Source organism: Glycine max, chromosome 8 (assembly GCF_000004515.6).
Source record: "Glycine max cultivar Williams 82 chromosome 8, Glycine_max_v4.0, whole genome shotgun sequence".
Taxonomy (NCBI): Eukaryota; Viridiplantae; Streptophyta; class Magnoliopsida; order Fabales; family Fabaceae; genus Glycine; species Glycine max.
Genome location: NC_038244.2, coordinates 3940980 through 3950620, shown reverse-complemented (window position 1 = coordinate 3950620; position 9641 = coordinate 3940980). Strand labels below are relative to the sequence as shown.

At 33.2% G+C, this 9641-nt stretch overlaps 2 protein-coding genes across 3 annotated transcripts; both read left to right on the top strand.

Annotated features, from left to right (window-relative positions):
* The first annotated feature begins 396 nt into the window (after positions 1 to 396).
* Positions 397 to 2208, top strand: LOC100792063 (1-aminocyclopropane-1-carboxylate oxidase). The gene is made up of 4 exons (XM_006584830.4): positions 397 to 552; positions 653 to 879; positions 1142 to 1475; positions 1725 to 2208. Exons 1-4 carry the CDS (start codon positions 448 to 450, stop codon positions 1989 to 1991), a joined length of 933 nt encoding a protein of 310 aa, XP_006584893.1. The 5' UTR covers positions 397 to 447; the 3' UTR covers positions 1992 to 2208.
* A 4611-nt stretch (positions 2209 to 6819) lies between these two features.
* On the top strand, positions 6820 to 9568 carry LOC100791532 (alpha-1,3-arabinosyltransferase XAT2). Of its 2 annotated transcripts, none has more exons than XM_014778701.3 (3): positions 6820 to 7158; positions 7428 to 7499; positions 7799 to 9568. In XM_014778701.3, exons 1-3 carry the CDS (start codon positions 7146 to 7148, stop codon positions 8971 to 8973), a joined length of 1260 nt encoding a protein of 419 aa, XP_014634187.1. In that variant the 5' UTR covers positions 6820 to 7145; the 3' UTR covers positions 8974 to 9568. The 2 variants fall into 2 exon arrangements, with proteins under 2 accessions (XP_014634187.1, XP_003532530.1); XM_003532482.5 differs by having other exon boundaries at positions 6826 to 7247.
* Positions 9569 to 9641: the final 73 nt, after the last annotated feature.

Sequence of the window (9641 nt, the reverse complement as noted above, 5' to 3'; positions counted from 1 at the left end):
AATTTTTATAGACAGATTAAGAATTTATATTTTGTACTGATATTTAGAAAATAATATTGTTAATGTACATAAAATTCATATATTATAGTAGCAGTCATGTTTAAACTTGAGAATTCCATGGGCTAATTTAGGTTATGCCATCACTAGTATAAGTTTAACAAACAATTTATGGGAACAAGAAAGTTGGGTTAGCGTTAGCCGCCACATGAGTCCAACAAATACCAAAGTTGACAATTCAACGACGTAAACTGATGTTGGCATATAATGATTGGCCTTACTAACTACTAAGCAATAGCATGCATCTCATGATTCATGAACCACACAGGAAAATTTACTTGTCCTAGTGTCCTCTTTGCATTCCACTATAAATAGCATACACCTAGCTTCACAATACGCATTGACAAACACATCAAGAATTTAAGATGCAAGAGAAAGCAAAAGCGAGAGATGGAGAACTTCCCCGTGATAAACTTGGAGAATCTAAATGGTGAGGAGAGGAAGACTATCTTAGAGCAAATTGAAGATGCTTGTGAGAACTGGGGATTTTTTGAGGTATACCTCACAAAAATATATCTATATGTATATTTTCAATCTAAAATTTTCTCCATGTTCATTTTAACTAATATTAGTGATGTTGATTTCCCTATTGTAGTTGGTAAATCATGGAATACCCCATGAACTTTTGGACATTGTGGAAAGGTTAACAAAAGAGCATTATAGGAAATGCATGGAGCAGAGATTCAAGGAGGCAGTGGCAAGCAAAGGGTTAGAGGGTATCCAAGCTGAAGTTAAGGATATGAACTGGGAGAGTACCTTCTTCTTGCGCCATCTCCCAGATTCCAACATCTCCCAAATTCCTGATCTCAGCGAAGAGTACAGGTTGGACAAATCAAAAAACTAAGAGAGGCATTCATATGCAATGCATGACGTGTTATATTGTTGATGATATTTATGAATTACCAAAAATTACAATTCAATGCTGCATCTAAACATGTCATACAGATAGAAAAAAATTTTATACACTGACACAGTGTAACACTGTTTTACGTTATCCGTGTATGGACATTAAACTGTCATATATATTATATTGTCTGCATAAAACGCAAAGACATAGTCTGAACTAGATGAGGTATGGATGCAGGAAAGTGATGAAGGAATTTGCCCAGAAATTAGAGAAACTTGCAGAGAAGTTGCTAGACCTTTTGTGTGAAAATCTTGGATTAGAGAAGGGGTACCTGAAGAAGGTCTTCTATGGATCAAAGGGTCCAAATTTTGGCACAAAGGTAGCAAACTACCCTCCATGTCCAAATCCAGAGCTGGTGAAGGGGCTTCGCGCCCATACAGATGCAGGTGGGATTATCCTTCTCTTGCAAGATGACAAGGTCAGTGGCCTGCAGCTTCTCAAAGATGGCCACTGGGTGGATGTGCCTCCAATGCGCCATTCCATTGTTGTTAACCTTGGTGACCAGCTTGAGGTACATTCTTTCACTAATATTCTTTTTTATCGGCAAATGTTAATTTGTTGGTTTTGTTAGAAATGTTAGATGGAAGATTCAAATCCGTGACCTCTCCTTCCTCCCTCCGCCCTTCCCCAACCACCAGATCAACCTTATATCTCTTGGTTCTTTCACTAGCATAATGTCTATAGTAGTAGTAGTCTAATGCAATACTCCTCTATTGTGGTTATAATTCTCAATTTCTCATCCAACATTTTTGTGAAACAGGTAATCACAAATGGAAGATACAAGAGTGTGGAGCTCCGTGTGATTGCTCGAACTGATGGGACTAGAATGTCCATAGCCTCATTCTACAACCCTGCCAGTGATGCTGTTATCTACCCTGCACCAGCATTGTTGGATAGCAAAGCAGAGGAAACAGACAAAGTATACCCCAAATTTGTGTTTGAGGATTACATGAGGCTCTATGCTACGCTAAAGTTCCAGCCAAAGGAGCCAAGATTTCAAGCTATGAAAGAAGTGAACTCATTTTAGTTTAGTTCCAACTCGAACAACTTAATTGGAGCTGTGATATACTATACTGCTAGAAAAAATTTATTGATTTGGGAAAAAAATGGGGAAATAACCTGCAATTAAGCCATGAAATATTGGTTGTTAAACTATCCAATTTCTTTTTACAGGGGTGAATTGATTATTTGTACTTCAACAAATAAACAAAATGTTCAATCAATATGCAGCATTTTTTGTTTTATCTCAACCTTGCTTGATCTACTCTTTTTTTCCTCCTCTTTTATTTTATACTCATTTATTTAAAATATAGAATGGGACGAAGTGTCCCTATTTTCCCTAATAATAAGTGATTCAAACTATGATATAAATTTATTTTTAATTATAGATAATTTTATGAAAAACACTACCAAAATTTAATTGAGATGAAGATATTAGAGAATATTGTATATTAAAAGAAATCCTAGTTAATGAAGAAGATTAAATATATAAATAAAAAATAATTTAAAATAATGTTTAAACAGTGGGATAGAGCATTAACATTGATAGTACTCTCAAACAGCAACAAAGCGGCGTACAGAGATGATTAAAATTCCGTTCCCGTTGTATAAAATAAAACTCCACACGTTTCTACCGAAAGAATGGACGGCTACAAAACAAAAACCATGTCGTTTTTTCATCCAAATATTTGTTCTGAACGTGTAGCGCAATAAAGACACTGCACCCAATCTATGAAACTACATATTCTCTTGTATCATTCAATCGTGGACTCTGTCTCTAGCCTTCTATGTCTGAATAAGAAAACAAAGAAAAAAGATACGGGTACACGAGGCCAAACGATCCCCAAGGGGGATATTTTTTTTTTCAAAATTATGAAATGGTGATAAAGTTTAAATTAATGCTCAGAAATAAATCAATCATAAATTATCATGACTTTTAGAATTAGAAGTTGTTACGATTTTCTATTTTTTTATTAAAATTATAAAATATTTTAGGAGTTTATTTTTTTTTCAAAATAACTTTAAATTGGTAAGATTTTTTTTACTTTTTTATTTTTTTTAGAACAACTTTAAAGTGAAAAGAGAATTTTCAAAGAATATATAATATCATGTCCACTATTATATATAACAAACACACTTATTTAAGTTTTCTCAAAGTTATCAGTAACTTAATTAGTATTCATCATTTCTAAGAGTACTAAAAAACAAGTATCAAAGAATAAAGTATTTCAAAATAATAATTCTACTTCTCACTTGCAAAAAAAAAAAGGATGAGTGCTTACTTTTTTAAAGATTACAATCAAATTTTACAAGCACACATAAATGCAATATAGTTTATGACACAAACATGACGCGGTGATGAAGTACATACTTTAGCAAAGTATGTAGGTTAAAAAAATTCGAAAATTAACACATAAAATACTATTCTATTAGCAATTTTTCTCTTCACATTTCATTAACAAAATGCATTAAGTCGACGAGACATTCAACAACAAACATCGATTCTGAGTATCAATAAAGAAAAAATTTGAAGTTGAAGTCGTAAATGAAAAAAGAAAAAAAAAACACCCTTACGACTTTAAAGTTGTTTTAAAAAAATTGAAACCCTAAATGAAAAAAAAATCCCTTACAAAGTCTTGAAAAAAAAAATAAAAAATTGAAATCATAAAATATTTTATACTTAAATGGAAAAGAAATAAAAATAAAAATCATAAAATATTTTACAACTTTAATTAAAAAGAAAAAAAATATAACATAATTTATGACTTTCAACTTAAAAAGCATGTCCAAGATTTTGCACATGAATCTGTTTAGGCAAAAAGGCTTGGAACCAATAAACAAGAATATTTTCCAGCTTATAGCTAGGGGATCGTAGAGATGCATTTTGACCTTCTCTGTCCATGTTTACACTTTTTCAAACCTCACTTTAAACAATAATACACTTCTCAACTCCACACGGCATGCCTTTCTCTAGGCCCTAGCTCACCCCTCCAATTATCTATCAATTATCAATTTCGAGAGTAAGAAAATAAGACAAAAACTTAAATGAGAATAAACACAAAAACATACGTATTATAAATCTTTCTTTTCACTTTCTTATACACAATTAAATAATATAAAGAATAATCTCATTTTTTTCTTTCCTTTTTTATTTTCTTTTCTTTCAGTTATTCAAGTTTTCTGTTAAAATAAAATCCTTTGCAAAAATGATATCATATCGCTCCAAATTGAGCATATTGCATGGCATGTCACTGAACCTCAACAGAGCAGCTGAAAATGTACATAGTAGAACACATAAACTTTCTTATGGGTTGGGCTTCCCTAAGCCATCCTGGGCGCAGAAGATCGAGTGCTCACAAAAGAGGCTCACTCTTCTATGATTTTTATGGGTTGGGCTTCCATATATTCACAGACCCTATTTTTGCTTTTCACGCCTCACTCTTCTTGAGTTATTTTATATTCCCAAAATACCTCTCTTCTCTTTCACCTTCACACTTTACTTTTTAGCAGGTTTTATTAAAACTAGTCTTATTTTTTTCAATGTAGTTATGTTATAAATTTATAATACGTTACGGAAACTAATTTTGTAATATAATTTTTTTACATTGTTTCTGTAGTATATAAATTTTTACATTACGGAAATTAACATAATGCAATTTTTTTATAACAAATTTTTATAGTACAAAAATTAGTTTTTGCAATGTATTAAAACACAATTATATTAAGGATATATATCAATAAAAGATATTTTTCATAAAAATGATATAAACGGACTGTAAAAAAAAAACAAAAAAGATCGTGTAAATAGCATCATCCCAGAAAAGATTGGGATGATTAGAATCGATGTCCAAATTTGTTAAGGTTAAAAAGAAAAGAAAAGAAAAATGAATGTCTAGATTTGTTTTGTTCACCGCGTGAGAGAATTAAACCCCTTCCTGTCCGTTGGTTGATTAGCATAGAATATTAGACCAGCAAGCATTACATGTTTTCAATCCCTAGAATTTCCTATGAACTTCTCTTGACGCACGAAAAAACTATAAAGAGGCTCCAATTACCCTAGATAGATTTGTATCAATATCTCACATAAAGCAACGTTAAGACTTCCAATTAGTATTCTTGCTTGCATAGGCAATGTCAAGCTTCGATCTTGCTTATTGGTACATATATCTATTACCTATATATATAAATTAACTACTGAATAAGGACAAAGATGAGATTTTCATTATTCGATCAGTACAATTAGCAATGGGTACATATATACGTAGTTGTTATGTACGTAGGTTCTTCATCTTCTACAATTCAAAAGAAAAGTTCAACTTCTATGTAAAGTGTGATTTAAAAGAATCCAGATTAATTGATTTTTGAAAACGAACATCGTGTATAACGTGTTAGTACGTTTGTTAGTTAGCATAACAAAGAAAAAAAAAACTATTTATAAATTACGAAATTGTTAAATTATAAAAATCAAATATTTTAAGTTAACTGACGTACGCAAAGTAATTATGATAAACTTTCATTCAACTTATTTTTTTTTTCTAAGAAAGAAAATAAATATAACATATTTAAGAGAAACGGAAAATATTATACATTTATACTTGGCTAATTGATGCACAGAAACTCGAACATGCATCCCACGCACGGTACATTTTAATTAGTTACACTTACACATGTTATCCATCCTAATCCCACAATTTGCTACCTAACGCTGACTTCGAAACATCAACATTGGCTTGCACAAAATTTTAAGGTCAAGGATTTGTTGAGTGTTCAGATTATTCTCATACCTAGCGACTAAAAATTTTGAAATTTTATGTGCATGAATATGTGTTATTAGTGAGGGAGAGAAAGAGCAACAAGAGCGTTATTTTAATGAGTTATATATGATTATCACCAACAAGTATCTGAAATGTATCAAACCTGCTAGGTAATGGGGGCCTAGGGTGGTTGCAATTTTTACGTCATCAAATCCATTAATAATTCTTACTTTAGAACCACCTACTTCTATAATCAAATATTTAATTATTTTGATATACACACGTATTTCTCAAGAAGTGATCAAACATATAATACCAAGTCTCCCTATATACTACTCCAGCCTCATCATGCACCCCACCAAAAACTAGAAGAAAAAACACCCATATTGTTAAAATGTCTTGCTCTATGCTACCAAACGACTTTGTTTGAATATGGGCTTCCTTACTAGAATTGGATTGCTTAAATTAAGCTTCCTGCCGACAACTCCATTCCTCTTTGGGGTAATTTCTTGTTTTCGATTTTAATTTTGTTACACTGAAGGAGAATGTGTGACATAAATTGATACGAAGCAATCGTTATTGTAATATTGTCACTTGAATTGCCATCTAAAGTGTTGAACATTTTATTTAATAAATTTATGTCTACATGTTGAAAGCTACATATTATAACTTAACAAAGTAAAAAGAGAAATCGAAGCATCAAACTCTACGAACTTTGGTCCATTTTACACTTTAATGCAATGCCTTTTAAATATTAATCATATTATAGTTCTAACTGATTTTTAATTTGTCCTTTGTTTTTTGTTCATCAAGTTAACTAGGCTGCTATTTTCATGCAGGGACGTTGCAAGTAAGATTTTCACTTGAGCTAAATATGTATCACCAAGTAAGGTAATAAACTAATAGTCTAGTGGTACTACTACGTAAGGGTGATTCGAGAACAGCAATAATTGATATCAACATTTTAAGCAAGCTTTAGTTGGTTAATACTTTTCAATGCTGGGTTCCATGGTTGGCAGTTCATGCTTCATGTGTGAAAAAAAAATGATCTAACCAAATACCAATCATTAAAAAGGTTTGTTCGTCGTAACAGTCAACCAGGGTCATTTTCCTTCACTATTAAATATTAGTTTTGGAGAATCCTATTGATTCAAGACATAACAACTACGTGGGGGGGCAACATTGAATAGAAAATGCACCTCAGCCTTCCTCCATTTGTCATATAGAAGTGTCTCAAAATCTTGCTTAGCCGACTACTCAAACCTTTTAGGACGTGTGCAAATTTTTTTATGGTCATCCACTAATCAAGTGTTGATCAAAATGGCTTCTATTTGTGAGATGGTATTGTAGTCCTGACATAAAGAAGGGTTCCTGAGTGATAAAAAAAATGATTTACGACACGGTACTAGCCAAAAGCTTTAGTCGTTATGATCAGAAAAGGTTGGGATATGGAGCATTTGTGAGCTGCTTGTTCATAATTTTGAGTCTTTGCACTGTGTTTAAGCCTTACTTGGGTCCTGTGCATGTTTGTGAGTGCTTCTACACCCACTTGCATTAGTCACTTATTTCCATAATCCAAGACCAAGTACAAGCATACATTGTGCTTTGGCAATTGGCATGAAATGCAGAGATATATTCCATCATTTCGTATTATAACATGTTTATGGTAGTCACTAAGTATGACTTTAATTTCATTTGTTTCTATACAGTGAGCCTGAAACTCTTCATCGATGTTGACACTAAAATGCTGATCACCAGCAGCTCTTTACAAATAGCCAAAGGTAAGATATTCTGATTCTCAACAAGTTTAACACAAGTACAGCTCCATCGAGATATCTTGCCTAAAAAATTAAATAAATAAGCCAATCCTTAAATGCTAATTATACAGTGTGTTGAGGTAAATGATTCGTGTTTCTGACAACATGTGATTATGACAATATGGCCAAAATTCTAGTTGAAAACACTGGCATTTCTCCACAAATGGATAAAGATACACATGGATTATTTGAGCTAGACCTCTGAGACTAGTGATTCTCTTAAAGAGCCTTTATAATGTAAGTTACCGTTCTTTATTTTGCAGTGAAAGGAAAAGAAACAAAGAAAGAGGAGCTACTATGTACTTCAGAAGAAAGAACAGAATTTTGCCAAGCAAGGGGAGACATCAGAGTCCATGGAAAATCCTCCACCGTATCCATTGTTTCATCTAAGACAACTATGTTGGAAAAAACCATGTCACGGAGTTTAAAGCCTTATGCACGGAGGGGCGATATAGATGCAATGAATCGTGTAAGAGAATGGTCAGTGAAGGCAGTAAATGCTAGCCAGAAAGCTCCCCAATGCACCCAAAGTCACAACATTACGGCTGTATTATTTTCTACTGGAGGGTATTCTGGTAACCACTTCCATGAATTCACTGACATTGTTATTCCACTGTTTTTGACTGCTAGACAATTCAATGGAGAAGTACAATTTATCATAACTGATAAACGTCCTTGGTGGATTTCAAAGCACAAACCACTTCTTAAGAAGCTATCCAACTATGAGACTATGGACATTGATGGAGATGATCAAGTTCATTGCTTCCCAAGTGTGACTGTGGGTCTCAAACGGTATCAGAAAGAGCTAAGCATTGACCCTCAAAAGTATTCCTATTCTATGAAAGACTTCAGGGATCTTTTGAGAAGTTCCTATGCATTGAAGAGAGTTGAAGCAATGAAAATCAGAGATGGTCTACGTGGGAAGCCTAGGCTCATGATTCTTTCAAGAAAAAGATCAAGATCCTTCACTAATACAGATGAAATAGCAAAAATGGCTGCGAGTTTGGGCTTTGATGTCATTGTTAAGGAAGCAGGGTGGAGCATGTGGGGCTTTGCAAATGTTGTGAATTCTTGTGATGTGTTATTGGGAGTTCATGGTGCTGGTCTCACTAACATACTTTTCCTTCCGGAAAATGCAGTTTTCATCCAAGTTGTGCCTTACGGAGGGTTTACATTGGATTGGCTTGCTACAAATGACTTTGGAAAGCCCTCTAAGGATATGAACTTAAAGTACTTGGAATACAAAATAGGCTTGAAAGAAAGCACTCTTATACAACAATACCCGCTAGATCACATTTTTATAAAGGATCCCCCATTGGTTGAGAAAATTGGATGGGAAGAATTTAAGTCTGTGTATTTGGACAAACAAAATGTAAAGCTTGATGTTGATAGGTTTAGGCCTACATTGCAGAAAGCCTTTGAGCTATTGCATCAATAAGTACGGTTTGTCTTGTTGATCCAGTAAGCTGGAATGGGAGCTTTGAGTATTCACAGTTAGGATCAGATCACACTTTTGAATGCAGTATTTTTCTTTTTTTACTGATATTTATCTATTGTTTTTCAATAAGGTGCATACAGAACGAAGGACAAAGAAGCCTCCATCTGCAACGAAACTTCTGTTTGGAAAGGAAAATGATATTCGAAGGACCTGAAGCGTTTTAGGCACCACTTTTAGGACATCTTGTAATGACAAACATTTTAGGCTATGTCCTGTGTTTGGCTATGTCTTGAAGATTAATTTTAGGAAATAATGGTTTTTCTTTTTCAGAAATTCTCTTTGCAAAATAATGATCATTATTGAAGCTATTTAAAACTAAAAAGTGTTACTGGTACTGAAGTGTAGTGACTTGCATGAACTCAATTTCAAACTCTCTATAGGACAGCATGCACCTGCTACTTCAAAAAGTCGAGTTGGTGAGATAGGTTGATGAATTTTAGTGAATTTAAGGTTGAATTCCTCTGATTTTTCTGAGACAACTTATGTGGAATGGTTTTTCTGTAAAATAAAAATTCAAAACCTTCTCTTCCTGATACCACAAGAGCTTTTAATTTTCTTCTACTGTGTTTTAGATAACATACAAATTCTAATCCAAAAAATCATGGTGA

Bases quoted from the DNA above. Each gene is read 5' to 3' on its own strand.
- LOC100792063 (XM_006584830.4), top strand. From the start codon at position 448: ATGGAGAACTTCCCCGTGATAAACTTGGAGAATCTAAATGGTGAGGAG. The intron at 553-652 runs GTATACCTCACA...TCCCTATTGTAG, and splicing joins AGAACTGGGGATTTTTTGAG to TTGGTAAATCATGGAATACC. The intron at 1,476-1,724 runs GTACATTCTTTC...TTTGTGAAACAG, and splicing joins ACCTTGGTGACCAGCTTGAG to GTAATCACAAATGGAAGATA.
- LOC100791532 (XM_003532482.5), top strand. From the start codon at position 7,106: ATGATTTACGACACGGTACTAGCCAAAAGCTTTAGTCGTTATGATCAG. The intron at 7,248-7,427 runs GTGAGTGCTTCT...GTTTCTATACAG, and splicing joins CTTGGGTCCTGTGCATGTTT to TGAGCCTGAAACTCTTCATC. The intron at 7,500-7,798 runs GTAAGATATTCT...TTTATTTTGCAG, and splicing joins CTCTTTACAAATAGCCAAAG to TGAAAGGAAAAGAAACAAAG.